This window comes from Emydura macquarii, unplaced genomic scaffold (genome assembly GCF_026122565.2).
Source record: "Emydura macquarii macquarii isolate MOO-44397 ecotype Brisbane River unplaced genomic scaffold, CSIRO-AGI_Emac_v2 contig_383, whole genome shotgun sequence".
Classification (NCBI taxonomy): domain Eukaryota; kingdom Metazoa; phylum Chordata; order Testudines; family Chelidae; genus Emydura; species Emydura macquarii.
In genome coordinates this window covers 257,638-285,531 of record NW_027130520.1, presented here as the reverse complement: position 1 = coordinate 285,531, position 27,894 = coordinate 257,638, and the positions used below count along the sequence as shown (strand labels likewise).

Genomic DNA, 27,894 nt, shown 5'->3' with positions numbered 1-27,894 from the left:
AAACGTAAAATGTCACAGGATCAACTTTATTTTAAGCAAGATGCCCTTTATTTCCCAAATCAATTATTTAGAACTCTTTCAAAAGTCAAAGCACATTTCCAGATTTCAAAGCACTGGACAAATATAGAGCCAAATTTGTTTAAAAAAAAAAAAATAACATGGAAGAACCAGGCTCAACAGCCAACTGGCCAAGGTTCAAAGAGCAGGACTTGTTATAAAATAAAACTAAGTCACATTTTTCATCACCAAATTCACAGCTGTGACAGACATAAAGGCTTAGCTATAGTGTACTACTAACATACATTAAAATACATTTTCATTGATTATTAAAACTACCTACTTGAATAATTCCTCCTAAAAATGAAACGGCTGCAGCAACTCCAATCCTCTGCATTTCAAACTCCGATAAACCCAAGACTCCTGAATTATTGTTTGTAGTGAAATTGTTGCTTACTGGAGGAACAAGACGCTCAACTGCATTGGCAGATATCAGGGAAGTTAAAGCAAAAGTTCCTGTAAAAGAAAAGTCATATATTAGTTACCAATAAGTAGTTTAATATTTGTTAGAGTCATTAACGTTCACTTTTTCAAAGTATGGCCTCTATCCATGAATGTGCAACTTCGCACACTCAGTCACTTCAGGTGTGTTTTTAAAGCACTTTCACTTGCTGGGTGTAAATTTTCATATGTAAGATCCGATATGAGCAGATAAACTGAGTGCAAATGTTTTTTTGTGTGTAAGCTCTCTTCTGTGTGCCCACAGGTAATGGTGCTCAAGAAATGCACAAGCAAGCGATGTGCACACACACAAACAAAGGTTGGGTTGGTACTTTAGAAATTTTTAACCACATCCATCAAAAGAAGGATAATTTAGTATTAAAAAGGCACCAAAGCATCATGGAAAGCTCTGAACAATATCCTGTTTGGAAAAAAAGGTTTGCTGGTAGAGCCCCACCTGAAATCATCGTTTCTATTTGTGATATTGCCACTAACTTCTGTAATTATGGTGTCCCAAAAACATTAGGCTCCTGAGTTCAGATGGAGAAAAAGTAGACAGGGTAAAGGCTCAATTCTAGCAATTTATTGCTCAGATGAGTAATCTTTACCACAAGACTAGATTGAGTGAGGTACCGGGGACTATTTAGTGAGTAAGAATTAGTCAAGTGGATAAAAGTTATAGGACCAGGCCCACAGCCAAACTCCACTTTTCATGCGAAAAGTCTTACTAAAACAGGTTCCGATCCTGCATCCTTTACTCACACAGAGTCCCACTGACTTCACAGAAGTCATTAGAAGGGAAGGAGATTGTCACCTCTGAGTAAAGGATATATAGGGCATTGGCAGCTAGGAAGCTGTAGTAGACAGTTTGGCCATGATTCAGAAAAGCATCCTTATTTGAGATGGCAATTAAACACATTTAATTTTAAGCAATGAACCGTCATCACATGCTTAAGTGCTTTCCTGAATCAGGGCCTTTGAGGTTATGGAATATTCGCAATAGCAGCATACTTCTGCTAAAATGATTAACTAGAAAATACATTATGTTCACATTTATAATATTTTCTTCACAACCATGAGGGAAAAAATATTTCTATTTGAAAGCTTAGATTTTAGAGCACAATTCTGTGGCATAGAGAGTACACTTATTAAGTTTGCAGATGACACCAAGCTGGGAGGGGTTGCAAGTGCTTTGGAGGATAGGATTATAATTCAGAATGATCTGGACAAACTGGAGATTGGTCTGAACTAAATAGGATGAAATTCAATAAGGAGAAATGCCAAGTATTCCATTTAGGAAGGAACATTCAGTTGCATGCATACAAAATGGGAAATGACTGCCTATGAAGGAGTACTGCAGAAATGGATCTGGGGTCATAATGGACCACAAGCTAAATATGAGTGAACAGTGTAATGCTGTTGCAAAAAAAGCTAACATGATTCTGGGATGTATTAGCAGGAGAGTTGTAAGTAAGACACGAATAGTAATTCTTCCGCTCTACTCGGCGCTGATTAGGCCTCAACTGGGGTACTGTGCCCAGTTCTGGGTGCCACATTTCAGGAAAGATGTGGACAAAATGGAAAAAGTCCAGAGAAGAGCAACAAAAATGATTAACTGTCTAGAAAACATGACCTATGAGGCAAGACTGAAAGAACTGGGTTTGTTTAGCCTGGAAAAGAAAAGACTGAGAGGGGACATGATAACATCTTTCAAGTACATAAAAGGTTGCTACAAGGATGAGGGAGAAAAATTGTTCTTCTTAACCTCTGAGGACAGGACAAGAAGCAATGGGCTTAAACTGCAGCAAGGGAGGTTTAGGTTGGACATTAGGAAAAACTTCCTAGCTGTCAGGGATCACTGAAATAAATTGCCTAAGGAGGTTGTAGAATCTCCATCATTGGAGATTTTTAAGAGCAGGTTAGACAAACACCTGTCAGGGATGGTCTAGATATTGCTTCGTCCTGCCATGAGTGCAGAGGACTGGACTAGATGACCTCTCGAGGTCTCATCCAGCCTTATGATTCTATGATAAGTGCTGGAGTCCAAAAGCTGGATACTATAGCAAATCCAAAGTCATAGAACTATAGGATACAGGGCCCTGAATATAGTCCACAAATCCTGGGCTGAATGACATTTGCTCCTTTCCCTCCACAAGTACAGTGTCAGTCTTGAAGGCCCGCTCTTCGTCCATTTCACCACTTTCATTCTACCTAAGGAGAGTTTGTTAACACCAGATATTTTTTCTGCATAGTAAGGGTGCTATGTAAGATGAAGAGTGAGGTACTTTTTTTCCTTTAATGAGCTTTAGTTTAAAAATCAACTGTTCATGGAGACATTTGTAAAAAGTGTCTATTTTTTAAATAGTTTTGCTTATATAACCACATAATTTCACTTTTTTGTAATGAAATGAGAAGAGACAAATAAAGGAACTATAAGGCTATACAATAACCACCTTTACCTTAGCTCTTGCCACAGAATTGTTCTTCAAAATCTAAGCTTCCATTTTAAAAAAAGTTTCTAGCTCTCCTGTGAACTGAGTATATTTCTCCACTGATCATTTTAGCAGAAGCACCCAGCTAATGTGCCTGTCTCACGATCCCAAACTTCCAGCTTCCTCCCTGACAACTTTTGTGTGGAGAACAGCTTTAGACACATTGAATTTAATATTAGAATATCCAACACAAGCAACACTGTGACAATGGTGTTATTCATGTGAATAGTTCATTGATTAAAACAACTTTTTTCAAAAGGAAGTTTCTGCAGAGTTTCTAGTTTGCTATATCAGAGCAACAAAAGCTAAGGACTTTGACCCAGAATTCAGGTCCATCTTGCTGCAAATTATATGGAGGTTTCACAATATAACATACATATGTTGGGATACAAATTCTATGTACTTTGGAATGTATATTGGTCTCCCAGTAGACCACATGGCTCCAATGGAGCTGTTAATAGTATTACTAAACACAGATTTTGGCACACATCAATTTCAAAACCATGTAGTTACTCAAAAGACAGTGTTTGCTGCTTAGAAAACATATTAGCCAGAGAAGAGACGTATGCACTGGAGCTATGTAAATCCTGCAGGGTGCTTTTTGTGTGTGGTTGCACACAAGTTTCAAGAACCATCTCTCCCCTCTCAAAAGGCTCCCACAGCCACTCCCGTTCTCCCAAGGTGCAGAATACCCCTTTCACCTTTTATTTTTGGTTGATTGGGGTGAGGAGCTTTCTCAGGGAACAAAGCAGTAAATAATGTCGCAGAAGCTGGGAAACACTTCTTGCCGCTCTGGGTAGCTCTGCTAAAAGCAGTGGTGAAGATGCCCTATAATCAACTAGCATGGCAGCTGGGCAACTCCTAGTGGTTCCCTAACTATTACAGTGGAAGTGATGGGACATCTGCACCCTCCAGCTCAACAGGAGCAGCTGATCAGGAGTAATTCCAATTCTAATTAAGTATTTGGAGTGGGGAGGGAGTATTTTTTGGTGAGATGTACTGGGATTGTGTTTTAGCAAAGGGAGAAATAATGAGGCTTCTCTATAGTTTAGGAACAGCCAAACTTTTAGTTGTTCTAGTTTATATTAGGAAAAGGCTCTTTTAGCTGAACTCTTGGCTGCTAAAGTTTTAACTTGATGCAAATTTATATAGTAGAGTTAAAGTGCACAAACCCCCAATAAACTGTATTTATAAAGGAAGTATTGATGCAGTATTCAATTATAGTGGTAGGAAGGTTCCAGTATAATCTTAACAAGGCTTTTTTTCTTGAAAATACTTTTCTTAAGCAGAAAAAGATGTAGCTGTAAAGAAAAGACACAAAGAAAGAATAAACTTTGTTTAATCTATTTTAAGACACTTCCCTCCCCTCTTCCCTCACCCACAACTGATCCTGTGACACTTAGAACTTTCAACTTGCACTAAAATCACCAGTTGTTGAGAAAGCTCCTCATTTCACAGAACGCACTCAGCAACTTGCAGGATGGGAGCCTAAACGTTTCCAGACACTTACCTGTTGCAACATGGCGGCCCATTCCAAATACAGCATAAATGACCACAGGAAAGAGAGAGCCATATAAACCAAACACTGGATGGACTGAAGACAGAACAGCAAAGGCCAGCCCTATAGAGAAGGATAATGAGAATTAGTAAACTATACATTGCACGAAGATATCAAATTATTTTACATTTGGTTTTGGTGAGGGGAAAAGTCCACAGCTTTATTAACAGCAAGATTAAAATTACCTTTAATGACTATTACATTTCTAAAAAGCTAAGGCATAAATCAATGACTAAAAGTGATGGGGGTTTGGAGGAAACTTTCCTTGTGGGTGGATTTTTCCGTAATTATCTATTAATAATACCTAGCTCTTATATAGCACATTTCATCCATAGATCTCAAAGCATTTACAAAGGAGGTCAGTATCATTATCCCCATTTTACAGAAAGGGAAACAGAGGCACAGAGAGGGGATATGACTTGCCCAAGGTCACTAAGCAAGTCAGCAGCAGAGCTGGGAATGGACTCCATGTTTCTTGCGTCCTCATCCAGCACCTTCCTCTAAGGCATCTGGGATTGGTCATTTGCAGAGATAGAATACTGGACTATACAGACTTCTATGATCTCATTCCTGGGGACAACAGGACAAGAGGATTCGCAGCCCAATGTCCACAGAAAAGAGAAGGCACAAGGTGAAAAGAAACACACCAGAAGAGGAATGCTTGCCCTGCCTAACAGGGCAGGCAGGAAGAAGAGAGGAGCATGGGGAAGGAGGAGAGGATAATTTAAGATCCAATATCGTTAAACAGGGTGCAAGTGCAAACTAGACAATTACAAATACAGAACAATTATGTTTACAAACAAAACAGTTAACACTGCAGTGCTTGCAGTGCACACTCTGAAATACTTAGGTGACTTAGACAGTCTTCTACAGAATTTAGTTCTCATGTATTGTTTTCAGTGTCTGTGATACCATCTGTTCCTTCCTGCAGGGGCAGTACAGAACTTGGCCAGCTATTCAAATAATAATAATTTTCAAATGTACATTTAATGTATAAAGTCAGTTTGGAGGGGTGGTTCTTTGTATTATTTTTTTAGTCTGCACTTACATTTCACTTACTGATTTGGGATCTTAACCATTCTTAAGATCAAACAAAATTTGTTCAGTTTACCTTTAATAGGCGTTCACCTGTTTAAATTAATGGATTTTAATCACTCAATTCAAGAGGGATTAAGTGTGGAATTGTAATGGCTAGTGGAGCGTATTGTAATGACCCTCAAGCTAAGTTAAGAAACTTCCTGCTGTAGGACGTTTACATATTTACTACTCACAGCTACCAATCAATATAGGATTAAAGACAGTATTACTTTGTTTAATTGATTCCTCTCAGTTCTAATGGGGGAAATGAGGCTTTAGATACTGGGAGGTAATCTGTCACCATCTAGCTATAAATGTCAGACTTGCCTGATTCTCAAGTCTCTGTAAGTGTTTACCTTGTTTTTATGTTTCCAAACATGGTTTGAATCTGAGATGTGTGACTACTGTAGCCAGACTGTGTTTGGTCCAGCACACATGAACAAGGTGTGTGCAGGGTGCAAGGAGCCAGACATAGTCTTAGTCCTTAGCACTTGGGGAAAACAAGAGGCATAACCCATCCTCTCCTCACTGCCCAAGAGCTAGCCCACACAAAGGGAGTCCACACTCAACCCCATAAAATGTAGCACGGCCCACATCGACCCACACATCCCCAGTGTCCCTGGAGGAACTCCATCTATCTCAGGGAGCTGCTGCTGGGCAGCACATTTTCACACCCCTACAAGGCAGTGGTATAGTCTAGACATCATCGAGCCTTTGCTGCTTTGTTTTTAAACTCTGTCTTTTTATGTCTGTTTAATATCCAGAAGTAAAATCCAGAAGTTTTTCATTCCTTCCATATTGCCTAGAAAACAATGAGGCAGTGCTGTCTAATGGTTAGGACAGGTCACCAGGACTCAGAAATCCTACATTCCTTCCCTGCCTCTGCCACTGATTGTGTATGGTTTCAGACAAACTGCACATTTCAGTTTACCCATCTATACAATGGGTATCATCAGAATGGTGTTATAAAGCTTAATAAATCCCTTTCAAGCATGAAATCCTCAGATGTAAGGTATTATAGAAGTTCAGACCATTTTGTTAACCTACAGAGGAGAGTGTGGTTTGATTTCACTCACTGATTTTAGTTTTTCCGGTTCAACTTCATTACAATACATTCATTGGGTTCAAAAAAGTAGTCAAAAGGCAAGAAACATCTGGCAATAATACTCTATCTTGTATTGCACTTCTTCACACTGAAAAGTAATAATGAATGGAGATTCCAGCTCTCCCTTATTTATAAGAAGGAGAACCCCAATGGTAGTGAAAGCAAAGCTTTCAAAAAAAGAATGGCTAGTCCAATGTAAAGAACTGCAAACAAGGAATGAACAATAGGTTCAGATAAAATATATAAATACTGTGGTGGCATGCTTTAGTTAACTCACTATCAGAAGATAACATTATGTGCCAGGGTTTCTTTTAAAATGGAGCTCTCTGGCTAACACCAGGCTGCGGAACATCACATGGTATGCTACACTGGCCAAGGTGGCGACGTGTGGCACCGCTGCAGGTAGATGGCAAACGCAGATAACTATAGAATAATGAACCTGGGTGCAAACAAGAAAAGCAGCTAAGTCCTGCATCTTAACCTGCTGACTTGAGAATTACTATTGCCAGTTCAAAACTACAACCATGACAGTAATGCAGTGTCACCAAAGAAGCAAATTAGGGTCAGATTAGTCAGAATTAGAGTTAACTTCCCACATCTGGATATATACTTCTGAACATATGGCTATCCAGATGGAAAGGCTATCCCATATCTTTTTGGCATCATTGTATACAAGATGAAAATATTAAATTAGAACAAGGAAAGCAAAAAGACAGTATCTCGTGTACAATTAATCTGGTGATTTTTGCAAATATATCACAATCCACTATTTTCAGTGTAAAATTAAATAAATCTTGCCTGAATCCTGTGCATTTAAATAACTTCCTTGTTGGGAGATTGAGGGCCATGAAGATTGTCCTTGCTGATTTCAAACATCTTTCCTCTGTTCAAATCTGGAGCACTCAAATGAACTCTAATAAATTAGCCCTTCAATATGGTAACACACAAAAACTCCTGAACCAAATGAGAGTTGCATACACATATCCAAGGACAGAATTTGAGCCTTAGACATGAAATGCCTAAGTACAGATTTGACAAGCCAAATGACACATATTTTAAGTGTCCACATTTGAAAATGGGCCACCATGGTGAAAAACTCACCTCTCTAATACAATACAAAAACAAACAGTCTGGAAAAAGAGATTCGTTTGGAAAAGAGGAGATTGAGGAGGGACATGATAGTCTTCAATACTTGAAAGGCTGCCATAAAAAAGATGGAGAAAAGTTGTTCTCACTTGCCACAGAGAGCAGGACAAGAGGCAATGGGCTCAAACTATAGCATAGCAGATTTAGATTAAATCTCAGGAAAAACTGCCTAACTGTAAGACCAGTGGGACAATGGAACAAACTGCCTATGGAGGTTGTGGAAGCGCCTGCACTGTAGGTTGTGAAAAAGAGACTGGATAGCCATCTGTCTTGGATGGTTTAGACACAACAAATCCTGCATCTTAGCAGGGGGTTAGACTAGATGACCCATGAGGTCCTTTCCAACCCTGTGGTTCTGATTCTATAACACTTCATCATTAGGATGAAATTCACCCCAGTGCAGAGGACAACCACAAAGCCCTCTACTTCTCTTAAGCTGTACTTAAGCCATTAAAACAGGGCTCAAGAGAAGAGTAAGGGTTAGTGTGGATCTTCTGTACTGTAAAGAATTTCACCCCAAGTACAAGCATACACCTCTTGATTTTACCTTAAAAAAGCCCTTCCTCTTGTAGCCAGGCTGCAAACAAAGGATTGTCATTACATTTTGGAAATAGCATTCCAATGTACATTAAGGCAATAAAGCCATAAAATTATTTATTTAGATTTAACATTAAAAATAATAGATAGAAAAGCTCTGAGCACCCTGTCAATAATTAGAGCTACAATACATACCCAGCAGCAATATGACTAATATATAAATAAATTAACTCTCCCAGCTAGCAACTTTACATAACAATTTACCTCAGACAGCCCAAATAAAAATGGAAAAACTCCAGAAAGTTCTCCCACACCCAAATCATACCTTTATGCTTCCGAGAATGAACCCTACCAAATCAATGGTTTTTGCAGCATCTTGAGAAGATCATTAGGTTTGGGCTAATCTGGGCCAAGTTGGGGAGCTATTTAGAATCTGCACTAGTTCTGTACTTTGTCTTCATTTTTCCATCAATGTTTATCTTGTTCATCAGCAGCACTGCTGCTTTAAGCCTGTGACTTTAAAGCAAAAAGTGTGGATTTTGGTCCTGATGCTGATACAGTTGACTCTGATTCTATAATATGTGACCATGGATTGTTATGACAACAATGGTAACATTTTCTATTGTAACAAAGTCACAAGGCACATTCTGTGGCAATCTATTGTTTGTCATAAATCCCTAAGGAGGTGATTGTAAGTTGATTAAAATGTATAAAGTGGAACAGAAACCCACAATTAGTTTATACAATAATTTAAAGGAACAATATCCATTTAAAAATCTGATTTTTATAAAAAGAGTTTACTTATTATTACTTAGATTTTTGAAACAAAGATTTTAAAATGTAACATATGATTCATCAGTATCAATTATGACTGACATTTGGCATTTGCATTTTGCTGTGCTTGACACAATGAAAGTAGGCTGGATCTGTTTCATGTTTATGTCTAGCCAATTTCACTTCCTGGTTCTCCTATTCCATCACCTACACCAATGTTTGAGTTCCAAACATTACAGGAAGATGTTTGAATCCCAACATACAATGATTTTCATTTAAATGAAAAAATGGAAAACATTTCTATTCATATTAGATATTGTAGGAGTTTCTGTCCCAACCCAATCCTACATTTTGGACCAAGACTATTTGAGTGTCCCTCTAACTGATATTAGCAAAAACAGCGTCAAGAAACAAGAATTTCAGGGAGTGCCCTTTTCATTAGCAAAAGCAGAAAAAAAGTAAGAGAGTCTCCAGTATAGTAGATGGTGTGTGTTCGGCCATTGGTGTCCTTGTTGCAATAACACAATATGTCTTTATATCTCATGGTCCATTTTATCTAAAATTCTCCTTGCTTTTGGTTTGGTATAGAACTGATCAAAAATGCGAACAAAAATTGAAAATTTTTGTGAAATTTTATTTCCATTTTTTGGTCAGTTTTATTTTTGATGGAATTTTCCAACCAGCTCTGTTATTAACCTTTTCACTGTTGCTGAACATGGTGGCATTCCTTGGAAGCACCTCCAGTGTTGCCCCATAAACCAGTCACATCACTCTCCGATGTTCTGTTGGAAGATCAATATTTCAGAATGACATCTGGTATGTGAGGCAGCTCTGGACACGTCCATTTTTAACAATGTTGCCCCACAGTCAAAATTAAACAAGTCAGAATCATACATGCAGGAGGTCATTGGATGTACCCAGTCTCAGACATGAAAGCATTAATAGGGAAATTGACTGCCTTTTCAGCTGAGGCTGTTTGGTGGCCTCACAACAGCTGTGGAGATAAAAAGCCTGCAGGGCAAAGGGCAGGGCACAGCTGGCAGAGACACTGAAGAACTTCTGAGGGAGAAGCCTTCAGCAACAGGTTGATGAGAAGCCACCCAGGAAGCTGGATCTCCAGGAGAAAAGGACCACAGGATGAGACTCTGAGGAACAGCTTGCAAGAGAGGCATGGTAGAAAGCAAACCAGGGAAACAAGAAAGGATTAGGAGAAATTGGTACCAACTACTTCATAAAGGGTCCCTGGCCTGGAATCCAGAGAAGGTGGACCTGGGTTCTTCTTCCAAATGCAGCAAGGGGGCGTTTCTTAAACGTTGAACAAGTGAGCCACACTCAAAGAGGCCAGGGACTGTAAGCCTTTTATCTAGGGCAATTGGCCTCCTGACATACTGGACTCTTTAGCACACTGAGGGGAGAAGATTACCAATAACTCAGCTAAAGGGCTGAGGTTGTAACAAAGAGCCGAAACGGACTAGACAGCAACAAGTCCATCAAAGAAGGAAGGAAACTGAAACAGAGCTGCATGTCATCCGATTTCATCACAAGAGGGGGCCTGAATGTCAAAAGCAACTTCTGACATGAAGCTTTTGAATAGCTTTGTTAGTTCACTAGAACTTTACATCACAATAGTGTAGTTTCCCTGGGCATCGACTGAGAATCTGTATGAATGTCAATCTCTGTAGTAGATATATATATATAAATATGTTACAGTTCCTAACTTTGAGCTCAGATCATTATTCTTTGTAAGAAGTGAGAGATGTTCTTAAGAACATAAGAACGACCATACTGGGTCAGAACAATGGTTTAGCTAGCCCAGTATCCTGTTTTCCGACAGTGGCCAATGCCAGGTACTTCAGAGGGAATGAACAGAACAGGTGACCCATCCTTCGTCGCCCATTCCCAGCTTCTGGCAAACACAGGCTAGGGACACATCAGAGTATGGTTTCTTCCATAAGGAATACACTGATGTGGCTGTAAATTGCATGGATACTACAATAGGAGTATCTAGAAGGCTTCTCTAGGAGGCTTCTCTAGCTCTGCTTCCAAGGATGCTTATTCATCTTCATCTGCATATACTGTAGTTGTCTATCTATAAGACAAGCCTTCCCCTCACCCCATTCTCACATGCTGGCACATAATGATTTCACCTGATTAACTCAAGTGAGTCTGTTCTGAGTACATTTATGTCACGCTTAAGGAAAGAGCTTGCAAAACCTAGGCAACCGATCGCCTTTCAGAACAACACTACTGGAGGTCCTGTATCAGAAGTCTGAAAAAAACTAATGCTGGCACCATGCCTTCCAAAACCTTGAGTATGAGTGCAGGAATGCATGAAACCAGGTATAGCTCCTATTTAATGGCAGTTTCCAGTCAGTGTGAGGGAATTCATTTGTTTAGCAGTAAATCCAGCTCTAGTCTAAATTAACTTTAATTAAAAAAAATAAACAAAATGAACCAGCCACAGTAAGTCATTATTGGTCCTGAAGAATCAATCAGGGAGCTGGTGGGGATGGAGAGATTGATTTAAATCAGACTTCACTTGCATAATTTACTTTTCACAGCAAGCAGACATATAAGAGGGAAGATAACTACATACCAGGAGCCTTTTTAAGTTTGGCATGAATGCTTTAACTGGGCACAAGCAACTGATCTGCAACCTTCCGTGCCCATGGAAGGTCACAGAAGAGTCAACAAGTGTATAATGAATGCTTTAACTGGGAACAAGAAGTTGATCTGCAACCTTCCGTGCCCATGGAAGGTCACAGAAGAATCAACAAGTGTATAATGCTGCATGTACATTCCACATGAAAATCTATCCATATGTTGCCACCATAACAGGGAATGTTCCCCTAATCCCAAATTTTGATTTATTTGTAAATGAGTGTCCTCCAAATACTGTACCTACATGCTGCCACACAAGTGATTTCCCCATCTTTTAAGTGGTTATATGTATAAACAGTGAACAGTGTCATGTGAACAGACCCGTTCTCAAAACAAGTGACATTTTTAATTAATCCAGCCAAATGTCATGACCTTGGCAAGACAAAGACTGAAGACAGAGATAAAGCAACACTGTTTTTCTATTTGTTTTTCTATTTTGTCTTCTGATGACAATTGTGTCTGAGGAGTGATCTCTTCCTCCTCCTCTGGTTCCTTGCACTGGTTCCTCCCTTGTCTGTTCAGGAGATTCAGAGGCCTTCGAGGTGGCAGCTAAAGGAGGGTATTTCCTCTGCTGATGGAAAGCCGCACTAGGGGCAAATGAGATCTATTGCCTTTGGGCCTGCCAGGGGTCCTAATATGGCCATTGACCCGGAAAGGGACACAGTGGTCAGAATCATGGTTGCCCAAACAGGGAGGCTGGTCAGAGGGGTGATATTCCCATTGTTGGAAGTGGAACTGGGCACCATATGGCAGGTGAGACGAGCGATGAGAAACTAGGTCCTCTTGCACACTTTCTGATTCCACTAATGATAGGGGTGGTGGATGGCAGGAAGCTGTTGGTGAACCCAGGGTTCTGGGTGGGCTTGGTACGGGGGCCACTATACTGACCAATGGAGAGTCTAGTGCGTCTGACACCAAAAGATCCATCACACAATGGAAGTCAGGCAGTGAAAGAGGTGACAGTACCAGTGCAGGTTGTTGGTGCCGAGATGCTTGTACTGATGGAGTCGGAGATGCAGACCTGATGGCAGGGTCCATCAATGCCTGGTGTATCATTATGGAAAATGCCTGGTGAGTCATTATGGAAAATACAAATGATAGGGAAAGTTTCTTCTTAACCACTGTCAAGCTAGTGGTTAATTTATGCCCTGAAACTTGAGGGCTTCTAATCCTTATAAAATTGTTTTATCCCATCTAATATAACTGCCGAGTGATCTCGATATCCATATAAATATCTCATCCTTTTTTTAATCACACTAGGCTTTTAGCCTCAATATCTTGTGGCAGTGAGTTCCACCTGCCAATTATCAGTGGTTTATAAATGTAATTACTTTTAACCATTTTAAATTTGCTGCTTTTATTTTCACCAAATAACTCCTTGTTCTTGTATTATAAGAAAAGAACCCCACACACGTAAGGCTCACAAGATGTGTATTCTTTTCTCCTTCATACTATACAAAAAAGGGTTTGGTTTTTTGTTTTTTGTTTTGTTTTTTTTTTTTTTGTATATTCCTAGTCTCTGATTAACATACACACTCACTTCAAAACAGTTTCAAGCAAAATGGACTATTTTGGTATAAAAAAAGAAAGACAATTCATTCTCCGATTTTGTTTGTGGATTGTTTTGTTTTGTTTTGTTTGGGGCAGATGGAGTTTGAGGTTTTTTGTTTGTTGATTTTAAGCAACAATAGAATTAAATTTAAAGTTGTACCACAGTCTTTCTAGATTACAGAACAAACAAGATGGAATAATCTGGAAAAGCAGCATTTTTCTAGAACAACTTCAGCTTTTTAAAGTTTCATTTTGTAAGTTAAATCATTTTTTGGAAACCAGATTCAATCAAGAAAATGCTGGATAAAACTATTAGCAATGTATAATTGTCTCTAATTTGATATTTTTGTTGGATTTTAACATATTATTATTAGCAGCATTTTAATTACAATTGTTGTATATGACTATACAGTGAAATTAGATACTTATAGTACACTACAGTATTAAGGTTCTTCAAGTTAAATCATGCCAGTGCAGATGTTCCTAATTACCCTAAAAGCACAAATACTTACACAAACTGGTTGGTTCCAGCTACAGAATAATTCAATTAAAGGAGTGGTTATAATTGAGCAGCCTGGATGATATTTAAGGCTAGCCATTCTATGAAACTGTAAAGAAACAACAACATCTATAGTTTGCATCAGAGAAAGTAGCTAAAGAGTCCATTTGGGGCAAGCAAGAAACTAACATGGCGTTTGCCAGAGATGGGTATAAAGTGTTGCCTAAGTCAGAAACAATGGTGTCAGATAGATAGAAGACGTCATTTCTCTGGAATCATTCAACAGTTCGTGCTTTTCACCTGTGATAATCTCTAGCTAAATCCAGATTGGAGTTACTTACCTACTGCTGCCAAACTAGACTCCAGCTCCACCCCTAGTTTATGTTAGTGCTGGAAAAGGAGATGCAATAGGTAATGTGATACAGTACATCTCATTAGACCAATATACAAGCTGAAATACACAAGCTCCCCAGGCACACAGGAACCTGTCTGCAGATAATGGCTTTGGCAGAGAGCCTTTTTTATGTATGGAATGTTTTGTTCACTTGTTTACTGTAGTTCTCAAGGCTTCTACAGGTATTTGTGTAATGCCAGTGCTTTCTTCTAAAACAAAACAAAAGCTCTAAAGATACAAAGTTATTTTGTAGCTTTTTATTTGTTTGTTTCTGATTTGAAAGTGGGAAGTGATGGCCTGTTACACTGGCAATACATTGCATAACACCAGTATTCACCTCTCGCACTGTCACTGTTCTGTCATACACTGCAGTATGTCTTGTGTTACTGTCAAAGTGACAAGTACATAGTAACATTAAACTACTGTTCACAGATCTTGGTCAGAGATAAGGAAAGATGTTCCTTTACAATGTAAAGTACATTTTATACAATGTATGAAAAGTAAGGGGTGTAAAAAACTCTCTCCTACACATCCCATTAGATTGGGTCTAAATAAAATACATCATTCTATTTTTCTAGGTTTTTTTAGCCCACGCTTCAGCATAACACTAAGAAACAAGAAATAGAAACCCTATTGAAAAGTGACAGTTCTCTGATGTAAACTTTTTAAAATGTGAAAATCCAATGTATTACTGTACCTTGAGGCACTTGTTGAATTGCCAGCATCATCCCAGAGACTGTATCAGGAATCAAGTTTTCCTTCAAATTGTAGCTGGGTGCCCACTTCAAAATAGGGAGCCTTCTTACACACCACAGTTTGATATCTTCACAGCGAAGACCATGGATCTTCCTCCACACTGCACTTTTCTTTTTCCTTTTTGCCCCTGCCATGCTTTATGTCCCCAGAAGTTTCTCCTTCTGAATAAATTATCACTGCAGAATTACCTTGTTCAGTATCAATCTCCAGTTCTTCTTGCAAGTTTTCAGTTTCAAAGCTACAGAAAGAGATGAACAGAAGCACTTAGATTCTGCAGCTGTTCTCGTTATATTCAATATACTTGATAAGTATGTTAGCTTTTAACCATGTAAATATCCATCTGAAATGGAAAGACTAATCACAATAAATATAACATTTTCTTCTCCTTTCAGAAATTTGGTCTACTCTTAGGTAGTTTATGATTCTCTTCCCCGTAATTTCCCCCCTTATATTCACTGTAGTGCATGTGCTTTTTGGCCTCAGGCCAGTGGTAAAATGAAGTAGTGCTGGGCGTATGTTAGAGGTGGGCTGGGTTATGCTAATACAACCAGGAAGTGCTCAGCCAGACAAGACTCTCCCTGACAACTGCACAGAACACAGCTTTATGTTCTCTTGTGAGGAAAATGCACACAAAACCTTTCTCTCTGCATTTGGAGGCATGTATTTGTCGTTCATTACGCGCTAAGTCCCTTTGAAGTTATCAGTTACATAGGTTTTATGGTATTAATTTCTTATGTTTGTTGCTATGTGATACTTTAATCAAAGCAATCATTCAGAGAGAAAAGGTCAAGCATTAAGCTACTGGTCACTCTAAACTAGTGCTGAAAAGAAACACACAGTTCTTACAAAAAAACTGAAGGGTGAGACTAAACCAACAATATAACAAAATTCATACTGCACTGTGACAGATTTGCAAACTATCAGTTCCAGCTGCACAGTGACAATAATACTTGTGTCTACAGCTCCTTTTTACAACTATTCATTCTGTTATCTTCTATTGCTGCTCCTGGCAGTTTATTTGACAAATGTACTCTCTACGGAGACAGTACATAAAATACCTTCTTATCTTACAATAAATTCATGCCCTTTGTTTCAGGTGCACAGATACCACAGTGATGAGCAAGGGAGTGATATAAGTGTCCAGACACTTAAATGTCTTGGGTGTCACACCGGCTCCACTGGAGCAGGGAAATAATGGCATTCCTATTTTTTAAAAAAAAATACAGTTTGCATTTATAAGTAGTGCAAACCAGAGATATAATATATTAAGCAACAGTGCAATAGCCAAGTACGAGTACAAGATGCGTAACTCAATGAAGTCTGCTCTGCCAATCTTTGTTCTAAAGTCTCTGTAGCATTCCAGATGATCTCTCACACATATTCTCCATTTCTTTTTAAACTGCATTTTTGTCTCACAATATTTGGTGTTTTTCTTAAATTGCCAGCTCCCTGAGTCCTGTTAGTAAGGGAAGATCTCAGCTTTAATTTAAAAACAAAAGTAGGTTTCTAGGCCTCATGGTTATGGAGAAAATCTTTAAAAAGTGATCCCTAAAGACTTAAACAAACAGAAGGCAAACAAAAAGAACACAGATTTTATTATCTTTTAAACTCTCCTGATTTTTAAGTCAATCTCATGATATTTCAGGGCTTGACTTATGATTTTTGAATACTTGATGTTCTTAGCAATACTGAACTGTGCACAGGAATCCAAAGCCCCGATTTTACAAATATTTAAGCACGAGCTCAATGTCAAAGTCAATTATATAATTCACATACACAAGGTTAAGCATATGCTTAAGTGTTTGCATGACTGGGTCTAAATGTGGCCTCATTCATCTTCTAAGTAAGACTAATATAGTTGTTTCTTTAATCCACACCGAACCTCTGTTTCTGCATGCCAGCTGTGTGTTTAATTAGTCATTTTTAAGCACTATACTAAACCTTCAGATTCTATACCCCAATTCCGATTTTGTAGTATATGATGTTTTTGTATGAACTGCAGACTAATTTGTTGTCATTTTTTATGATATGCTCTTCCTTCAATCACACTGACCAAAATATAACCAACAATGGTGTGTCAGCCTAGGAGACTGAAGGGCCAGCTGTAAAATTAAACATATACAAAAGCTAAGCAACCATTGATTCTTCACAGGGAACTGAAAAAAAAAAAGGGGGGGTTTTCAAACTTTGAATTTCATCTTACAACACTCCACGAGTACGTTGCATTTAGAAGCGTATGGGAAAAGGTAATGAGCATAAAGGAAAGCAAGGAATCAGAATCCTAAACTAACGAGCCTCAAATGCTGGACAGCCTCAAAATTATTGCCAGGAGGAAGAGTGAGATCAGGGAGGAAAGCATTTAATTCCTCCTTTGTATACAAGAATCATTGTTAAAGCTTATCCAGACGTGCCCATTCTCTGCCCTGTCCCCTTTTTATTTTGTATACTTTCCAAGGAAGGGAATAAGAGTGCAAAGGGGAATGAGTCTTATTTCTGTTCGGTGCAGTGGCCATTTACTGATTAACCGTTCTTACACCCACACATAGCCTCTACTCACAGTCGCACTGGAGCACAAAGACTTTGTGTTTCCTGCTCATACCACACAAAGACTTGTGAGACTGAGGACTTTACATTCACTAACTCATCTAAAAGGTCAGGTCAGAGATTCACAACCTAGTCCTTTCCCTATTTTCACATGGTAAAAAGTAATTAAAAATCCTCCTATCCACAGCTAGAGGCACCCAATTGTTCAGTGATACTCTTGGTCTTGATGTAAGATTCAGAATGTCTAATTGTAACATTTACTGAGCAAAAAACACACACAGAGAAATATGTATTGATACACATAGAAATATGAATGCAAATCTAAATGTAGAAACAGTGCAACTCACCAGTGCCCAGGGATATTTTGAAACACTCATAAAAGCTCTGGGGACTGGAAGAACCAATTCAAATCAAGATCACACTTCCCACTCCTTAACCCTTTGACACCAAAGAGCTGAAACATTTTGAAAAACCTTGTTCTTGAGATTTTTCTCATCTCATATTTGCAGGGCTAGTAGATTTGGCTAGTTTGGGTATGTATCTGAACTTCTGGATGACTGAGTAAGTCAGAGAAAGAGACAATGTCTTGATCTTAATTCTGGAAAATAAACATAGTTGGCTACAGAAAGACAGAACTCCCTGGGTCAAGAGGAAATATAGATTATTTTCAAAAGAATTTTGAGTTCCAGTGCAAATGTGGAATTTTAATAGAAATTGGATTTTACTGCAGGGATTTACATTTCAGGAGTAGAAAATGAATTATATCAGGATTGACTCCAGCAATACTGTCCCTGTTAGTAACCCTGAGCACATTGAAATACTTCCTTCAGTAGATGCAATAATGAGAATGACACAAAGCATGGCAACATACCACTCGGAGCTCTTTCCACAGACTAAAGCTGATCAAAAAAATTTCAACTACAATTTTTTCTATTAAAACCAAAATGTTTCATGGAAACATATACATTTTCATGAAAATTCTGTCAGGAAGTTTTCTCAGGTCCAGGATGGAATTTCACTTCTGAGGGGAGATACAGAGTCTGACCCCTCCCCCTGACCAGAATAGCCAGTAGTCTGGTAATTAGACCAGATGTGGGAGAGCCAGGTTCAAATCCCTGATCTGTCTGCTGTGGAGTAGGGACTTAAACCTGGATCTCTCACATCCATATGGTCAATGTTGATCTCTCTTGCATTTCAAAAGTCTCTGTTTCATTGCAGTGCAGAATGAAAATCAACTTCAAAACCTCAAAACTTTCACAAAACAGAATAGTTGTTTTCTAGCCAGCCTTACTATAGACCAGGAATCTGGATGTCTAGATGAAATAAATCAATATTCAAAACATAGGTGTGCCCAATGGCAAAAATCACTGAAAAAGTATTTGGATCACAAATAAGAAGCATTTAAAACATCACTCCAAAAGCATAATATGATATGTAATAATGTTCTAACTTAAATACATACCAAAAAACAAAAACATCAAGGAAATTCCATGTTAAAAGACTGCCATTAGTTATTTAGCCCCAAACCATTCAGTTCCTTCATACTTCAGACTGTACCTTCTAATGTATAAGAACAACCAATGTTGTGAGGTTTCTGCCTTCCCAAGAAAGCCCATTGTATCTAAGCTGCAGTTCTTAGGATCACTGAAGGACAAAGTGGCAGGCTTATATTTGAGCACCTTTGCTTTTGTAGATTTAAGTCAAGCTGCATATGCTTTTGTAACATAGGGTTATGCACAAAAAGCTTTTATGGTCATTTTAGGCACTGTACAGCCAGTGAGCAGATAATTCTTTTTCTGTATGTGCATAGTAGCATGGATTCTAATATTGCATAGCATGTATAATGTTGCACCGAATGTCAGCGTAGGTAACACAGAACACAAATTGTAAACAAAGAGGAAAACACTTTAATGCATTATAACTAGACCTGGTGAACTCTTCAAATTTAGTTCAAAACAAGTTCCTGCAGAGACAGAGTACCTCTCTAAGGATGGCCCTTACCTCCAGCAGATCCCCAAAATCTGCATAAATGTCTTAGGTGGGGGATACATGGGTCTAAGGGAAGTGATAATCTGGCTCTGCTATGGAATGGGAGAACCCAGCACTCAATCCCAACATAAGAATCCCAGGAAAACAATGATTTATAAGCCAGTTTCCACTCCTCCACATGGGAATAATCGGTGTAGGAAGCTATGGGGCTCTCGTGTCAAACCTGGTTTGCAGGCTCTTGAAACATTTGAAGGAACTTGACCCACAGTAAAATTTTGGTGCAAACTCATAGGCAAGTTTAAATTCAACAGATTGGCACATGCTGATGTTCAGTCACAAAGGACTGAATGGAGTTTACAGATTTATTAGTACCACAGGTAGGAAGAGTCATATGCTAGAAAGCAACATGACTTGCTCATTGTAACTTTTCCCAAGAATAAAATTTGCAGTCTACAATCACTAGACAGTGGCCACCTAATATTCACGGATGAGGCTACAGAATTCAAAAAAAAAAAAAGCTTTGATGGACAGTTCGCAGACACTAATAAGTTTAACAAACCACAGGCAGTTTAGAGAATGACTGATCGAGTCCTTTTCCAGTTCAAGTCGAACAGTTTGCACGACCCCAGCATTACAAGATGAAGCATATGATAGAATATTATACAGCCTATCGGCACGCTTATAATAGAATGCTGAAGAATGGAGCAATAGAAAAGCCATGACAAAATCAGTACTTTTAACCAATATTAAACACTTACTAAATGAACTTGACATCCATGCAGGAAAAAAAATCGCATAGTACCATATAGAACTACATCACTGAAGTTCTAGCTATTTACACATCCACGTAGCTGCTATCAAAAAATGTATGCAGCCTTCTATTTCTGTATTTATGTCCTTGTACTGAAAGCATACATAATCCACTAGCTCCAAAACTTACAGATTTATTTATTTGTCCAACTCTAAAAAAATAAATTAAACCTATTTTTAATAACACGTGTCTTGAAAAATGCCTCTGGTCCAAAACATTATAAAATTTGACCCTAACATAATCTATCATTAATTAAATCCCAAACCTCTGAAAGCAAAGATTACACTGAAAAATACAACAGTCCCTTCACCATACAGTACTTCAAGACCTGCCATGTCTGGCACTGATAGCACATTTGATATACATCAGTCAGAATTATCACAACAGAAAATCTTATGAAACCTAGAGAGAGGCCCATAACAAAACCCCAGATCCAAACACAGCCAGACTGTTGAAAAGTTCAGGTCCTCATGTGACTTTGTGGCTTAGCCTCATCTCTGAACTGCTGTCTGTAAACAAGGTTTTCCACATTGCTGGGTTAGATATGTTGTGTTTTTCAGTAACTGAGTGAAGCAACAGTGACAAGGCAAGTGAGGCAAAATCTTTTAGTGGATCAACTTCCGTTGGTGAGAGCGACAAAGCTTTCAAGTTTACGCAGACCTCTTCTTGATGTCATCTCCTATAGGACGAAGAAGAGCTCTATGTGAGCTTGAAAGCTTGTCTCTCTCACCAACAGAAGTTGGTCCAGTAACAGATATTACTTTACCTACCTTGTCTCTAATATCCTGGGACCCACACAGCTACAACGTTTTATGAAGCAACAGTGACATCCAGTGGTTTTGTTAGGTACATTACTGATGATTACTCTATAGATAAAATCCCTGGGACAATGTCCAAGACTGGTTGGCTCGATATGTGAGGCTCACTAAACTGGGCCATATTAGCTGTACAATTTGATGACAGAGTCTGCAGAAACAGAAGTTTGATACTTGCTAAAAGAGGCTTACTTAATAATTTGCAAATGCATTCACTGCTGAGCGAGTCAGGAGGAATTAAAGATAGTTACCCAGAGCAGACCCGCAGTGAGACTAGCAGGACACCAGTCACATTCACTGCTAAATATCTCATACACAGTAAAAGAACTCTGCCACTGGACCAAAATGAGCTGCAGGAAAACAGTTACAACTCTTCTCTGCTTATCGGCCTCTGAGAAGGCACTAGAGCACATAAGCAGATGGTGCTGAAACAACAGGAAAGACAGAAAATCTGATGATGCAGTAGTTCCCTTTAATGTCTGCTGGTGAACCTGCAATAAACAGTCCCTAGTGTAAGCTAAAGCTGAACCCTCTCCCATGAAGCATAAACCAGAGGCGAGGCAGAGGTGAAAATGCCAGCAACCCTTCTCAAAAGTGGACCTGTCCTGTGACTAATCAGGCTTTGCTGGCACAGAGTGCACTTTGGGGATGTACTTTGGAGTTCCCTGTGGCAGGTTTGCTGCATTTGGCCCATTACCTGAAAATAGCCATTACTTAATAAACACTGCAAAGCTATGTCACTTGGGTCCATCAGCTAAAGAATTGCCTTCCAAATCCAGGTGGGTGTCCCTGCCCCCAACCCTGCCATCAGGGCTTGAGAGATAGCTGCAAATTTGCAAAGAGGAGCCAACCAGAGACTCTGGCTGGCCTGTACAGGCAGAAGCAGCCAAAGCAGGGACCTCTGGACATCGAAAGAACGTTCTACAGATTTGACTGGACTTTCTCTGCCCTGTGCTGATTGGCTGTTTGCTCCAACCTTCCCCCTCCCTCACAGTCCCATTATTTTCACCTCAGCTTTACTCCACACACCCTTTTCTCCCCTCCCTTGTCCCCTTCATCCTCCTTCCACTCAAGGTCCCTTATCCCTTCCCTTTAGCTGATCCCATCTTACCTGAACCCATCAAAAGAAGAACTTATCTCGTAACTCTTGTTCCTCAAGATGTGTTGCTCATGTTCATTCCCAACTTAGTGCATGTGTGCACCACATGCACTGGTGCCGGAAAACGTTTTCTCCGTGGTACCTTTACAAGCCGGGTCTAGAGCCCCCTACAGCGGCACGCACATGCATCTGCATACAGGCACTGCCGGCTCCCCCTCCTTCTCAGTTCTTTCTTGCTGGAACTCAGACTCAGCAGTGTCTCCAGTGGCAGGCAAGAGTTCATGGACGTGACACTTAAAGCACCACTCTACCAAAGCCAACATCATCCCAAGCTTGCTGCGTCAAGGCATAGTGGGACACGAAGGTATGTAACGATGACCAGATAGCTGCTCTGCAGATGTCCTGGATGAGGACATGCGCTTGGAAAGCCGCAGATGATGCCTGCATTCTTGTTGAGTGGGCTGTTAAGGATACCGAAGGCGTGACTCTGGCCTGCTCATAACAGGCTCAGATACAGGCCATGATCCACTTTGAGATTCGCTGCGTGGAAACCAGTAGTCCCTTCATTCTGTCCACAATCGCCATGAAGAGTTGCGTCGAGCGGCAAAAAGATTTGGTTCTGTCAGTGTAAAATGTCAGAGTATCTTACATCGAGAGTATGCAGACACCTCTCTTTACTGAAGCTGTGAGAGGTTTGGAGCAAAAGACCAGCAGGAAAATATCCTGGTTAAAGTGAAAATGAGAGACTAACTTAGGCAAAAAGGTCGGGTGCAGGCATAGCTGGATCTTATCCTTATAAAACACCATGTAGAGGGGCTCCGAAGTTAATGCCCTGATCTGTAAAACCCATCTTGTGGACATAATAGCCACCAGGAAAGTGACCTTCCAGGATAGGTAAGTAAGGGAGCACGAAGCCAGAGGTTCAAAGGGGGACCCAGTGAGTCGAGAGAGGACCAAGTTCAAATCCCACTGAGAAGTGTGCCTTATGGGTTGGAAAAGCCTTTCTAATCCTTTAAGAAACCTTGCCATCATCTCGTGTGAGAAAACTATTTTACCTTCCACCAAAGGGTAGAAAGCAGATATGGCCACTATGTGGACTTTAATGAATGAGAAGCCCAGTTCCCCTTGTTTCAAGTGGAGCAGGTACTCCAAGATCATGGGGATTGATGCCTCCATTGAGGAAACAACACACTCAACCGTCTAACAGGTGAAGCATTTCCACTTAGCCCCGTAGGCTGATCTGGTGGATGGCTTTCTGCTCTCTAAGAGCACATGCTGGACCTGGGTTGAGCAGGCCTGTTCTTCCTGACTCAACCACGGAGCATCCATACCGTCAGATGTAGGGAGGCCAGCTCCAGGCAGAGCAAGTGACCTCGATCTTGGGACAGGAGGTCCAGTTGCAGCAGAAGTGTCCATTGCCTGGGCCCCGCCAGCTCTAGAAGCATCCCAAACCAATGCTGCCGGAGCCACACGTGCCTTGTCCCCTTTCACCTTCAGAAGTACCTTGTGAATCAAAGGTATTGGTGGGAAGGCATACATGAGGCCCCCCAACCTAGAGAGGAAAAAGGCGTCAGTGATGGAACCTACACTGAGCCCCTGACAGGAACCAAATCGATGTCACTTTCTGTTGGCCCTGGTGGCGAAGAGGTCCACTTGAGGAGTGTCCCACTTTTGGAAGGTGTGAATTGCCACCTCCAGATAGAGACACCACTCGTGGTAAGAGCAGAAGGACCTGCTGAGATGGTCTGTCTGAGGATGAGGCACTGTCTGATGGCCAGGGTGGTGTCAACTCGAAATATCCCATGGTGCCGTATGGAGTGTGGTGATGCTCCAGCACCGGTGAGCAGCACAGAAAGCCCGAACAATGGATGGGACAGGAATCGCTCTTGTCCTTAGGCTTCCTATATGGACTGGGAGAGCAGGATCAAGGTTCCGGGGAAACATGCCACAAGTCTGGCAACCTGCATCATTCTGGGGCCCCATACTGATGCTCTTCTCAGTGCCGGTCCTCTGGAGACCAGTGGCAAGAGCGCAGTCTGTCGCTGTCTTGAGCTGGAGAGCATGGTCTTAACTCTTGGGACTGCCTTCACACCAATGAACAGTGCCTGGGTGATGGGGACTGCCGAGCAGATCTGTTAGCCGGCTTGCCCCTCAATAGGTTGCCCACCGGTGCTGGTGCCGAATCTCAGTGCAGCAGCCTGCTGTCCCTCGGCATTGACGGCACAGGCATTGCCAGGAGATCCTTCATTGCCTGAAAGGCCTCTGGGATTGATGGCACCACCCAGGCAGTGAGGGCCTCTACTGCTACCCAGAGTCGGTGGGGGCCCCGGTGCCAGGTCGATGCGCTCAGTGGCAAGGGACCCTTTGGAGGTTGGGAAGATTGGCAGCCCATCATGGGTCTCACCTGGTCCCCCTTAGTCTTATCTGCTGGCAAGCGACCCTGCTCGGTGCGTGTCTTCTTAGGCCTTTTCTTCGGTACTGGGGAGGGTGATCGGTGCTGAGAGGAGGAAGAGGGCACCGGAGGGGCACTGCACACCGAGGTTGTCGTGCTCGGTGCCGAGTCTAATCTGCAGAACTCCAACACTGATCTAAGTACTGATTCTATCAGAATGGCCTTGAGACAAATATCTTGGTCTTTCTTAGTCTGTGGATGAAAACTTTTACAGATTTTGCACCTCTCACAGACGTGTGCTTCCCCCAGACACTTTAGTTAACTTTGATGCAGGTCGCTCCTCGGTATTGGCTTCTTACACAAAGCGCAGGGTTTATATCCTGGGGAATGGGATCTTGGGATGCCCTGACCCTAGGACTCTAACAACTACAACACTAAGACTAACTATTGTGAAACGATCAATTGTATACACTAGAACAACCAACAAACTACTAGGTTTAGCGAGAGAACTTGCAAAGGCAAGAGACATTCCAGCACTGTCACTGATGGCAAGAAGGAACCGAGAGGAAGGGGGAGCCAGCAGCACCTATATGCAGGCGTATGTGCACGCTGCTGCAGGGGGTGCTAGAGCTGGCTTGTACAGGTAACACTAGGAGAAAAAGTTTTCCGGCACTGGTGCATGTGGTGAACACACATACCTGAATTGGAAATGGACATGAGCAAGCTCTTGAAGAAGAAAATCCTGGAACTAGCATGACGGACATTTGCTGCCTTCATATTGTTCACTTTCCTTGTGTGTTATATCTTTTCCCCCACTCTCTGACATATTCAGATTGTAAACTCTTCAGTGAAGGGACCGTGTTTTTGTTCTGTATTTGTACAGTGCCTAACACAATGATGACTTGGTCCACAACTAGGGCTCCTAGGTGCTATGAATATAATAAAGGGGAAACACACCCTAAAATAAATATCCAACCTTTAGCCTAGACTGTCTCCATCGAAAATCCCTCTGCTTTACAAACTACAGGTCAAACTCTTCAAGTGTTTCCTTAATTCTCCTGAAAATCTGCTCCATTGACCTTAGTCCACTGACTCCATTCTTCTCAAATGCTATGGGCTCACATTTGGTAAGAGCCCAGGGTTACTCCTGATAGATGGGGAAGGATGGGAATACTTAACTTATTGGCAACTATATACCAGATCCCTGTAGTCAACCCTAAGGATGGGTTGAGTAGAGAACTCCATTTGTATGCTTCCCCTGGGCAAACCACAACTTATCGCTTAACAGTGACTCTATATTTTACACCAGCTATATTTGTACCTAAAACTGGTTTTCATTACCTAGAAGTCAAGCTGCTAGGACCTCAAAATTATTCTGTTTATCAGAGAAGGCATATCTCCCACAAGAGCTTGATAAGATTTCCCACATTTCTCAAATAAGCTCTTTCTGCTCGGTGGCCACAATACTTACAGTGAGGTTACACCTGAAACAAACACTTTCAGGAGAGTTTTCACTTTAACAGAGGCTATTCTGCCTAACAAGAGATCTTGAATTCCTGTCCATTTCCTATTTTAGCTGAATCAGGAGAGGAGGGTAAACAATGCACCATTATACGTTCAATGTCCGGATGGAGAAAGTTTTCTCTCACACACAGCCCATTAACATGGACTTTTCTGTATGTTTTAGTCCAAATACTCCTGTCCACACTTATCTGCATCTTAGGGCAGACTTCCAAAGCCATTTTGATCAATTTATTCTTACGAATCAAATGCTCTCCATCCAGTGCACAGCTCAAATTCTGTCATGTGCACTGGGTATTGCTATTGAGAGAAAAAGTTGTAGGAGTAAAGGAATCCTCCCATAATCCCAGCTGCAGAGCTACTCCATGGCTGTTACGCAATTGTAGCCAGGAATGTAATATGTTAAGTAGCTTGCCAACACACTAACCACAATGACAGAGGGAATCAAAGAGTAGATTGTTATGGTAGTACCATGCCTCAGGGCCATACTGGATTCTTTACTACTTTTGGACATGCATACAGTCATGGTAGCCAGAAATGCCTTCTATTTTCATTTAACTAGAAAACCGCAACCTCTCTTCTCCCAGAAGAGCTTTTAGCCAAAAGGGATCGTTGACTCTTGTATAATATCCAAATTAGTGTTGCAGTACTATTTAGCTAACACTGAAGGTACCGGCACAAAACGGCTGCAATTGGTATAGCATGCAGCAGCACATAAAGACTGATTCCGACACATCACAGATATGTTTTGCAAACTCCACTGAATTTCCATTCACTTAATCGAAATTCCAAATCCCAGTCCTAAACTACAACACCCTTAACAAACTGGGACCTGGCTACCTCAGAGACCACTTCTTCCTCTATGACCTAAAACATCTGTAGTGCACAGGGCTGTGAAGGAAGAATAGTCCACTAGCCTGGGACTTAGGAGACATAGATTCAGTTTCCTGCTCTGTTACAGATTTCCTGTGTGACCTTGGTCAAACGATTTAGTTTCTATCTGCCTGAGCTCCCCATCTGTCAAACATGGATAATAGCATTTCCTTACCCCAACAGTGATATTGTGGGGCACTCGGATACTATGGTAATGGGGGCCACATACCCTACAACAGAAGACAGCTAGAGAGACCAAAATTTGAACTCCCAGACTGCAAGCATTTTTGCTGGCAGAATCTTGTTCTTGCTGGCAGTCAAATACTATGGTGATGGCAGCCATATATATATATACCTAGATAAATATCAAACAAAGCCAAAGCCTAAAGGTATTCAATATGTAAAACACACCTTTCTCAGGAATGAGGCCTACAAAAAAATTGAAAAAGAAAACAAAGAAACAAGTTAGAGAAATGCTCCTGAGAGAAAAACACCATTATTTTCATTCTCCAGCATAATTTTGCTCACTACTTGGATACACTGATGTTCTAGATGCTATAGCAGACAGAATGTTAATGATAATAAAACTCTTCCATTGGTGCTGATGAGCTCCAGAAGGAGAGATACCCAGCATAACCAGTAGCCATAACATTGATGGGGTGAGTGGGGCATGGGACTGCTAAAAACAGGAGGGATGGCAGATCTGAAGCACCGTTTCTTGGAAGTGAAAGGAGGATAATTCACTTTAAAAGACAGTTAAGATTAATAAAATGAATTCTGGATAAAAAGAAATACTAAGTGT

The 27,894-nt window shown here is 40.6% G+C and overlaps 1 protein-coding gene across 5 annotated transcripts in view; it reads right to left on the bottom strand.

The window, feature by feature from the left end:
* SLC26A7 (solute carrier family 26 member 7) overlaps nucleotides 1-27,894 on the bottom strand; it is a 148,479-nt gene that overhangs the window by 92,853 nt on the left and 27,732 nt on the right. For 4 of the 5 annotated variants that reach the window (XM_067536291.1, XM_067536301.1, XM_067536311.1 and 1 more), the window contains 3 exons: nucleotides 14,990-15,286; nucleotides 4,501-4,611; nucleotides 341-513 (listed from right to left, as the gene is read on the bottom strand). In XM_067536291.1, coding sequence (XP_067392392.1) covers nucleotides 341-513; nucleotides 4,501-4,611; nucleotides 14,990-15,182 — 477 coding nt within the window. In that variant the 5' untranslated portion in view covers nucleotides 15,183-15,286. Of the gene's footprint in view, nucleotides 1-340; nucleotides 514-4,162; nucleotides 4,218-4,500; nucleotides 4,612-14,989; nucleotides 15,287-27,894 lie in introns of those variants that run through there. The other variant, XM_067536322.1, reaches the window with a different exon arrangement.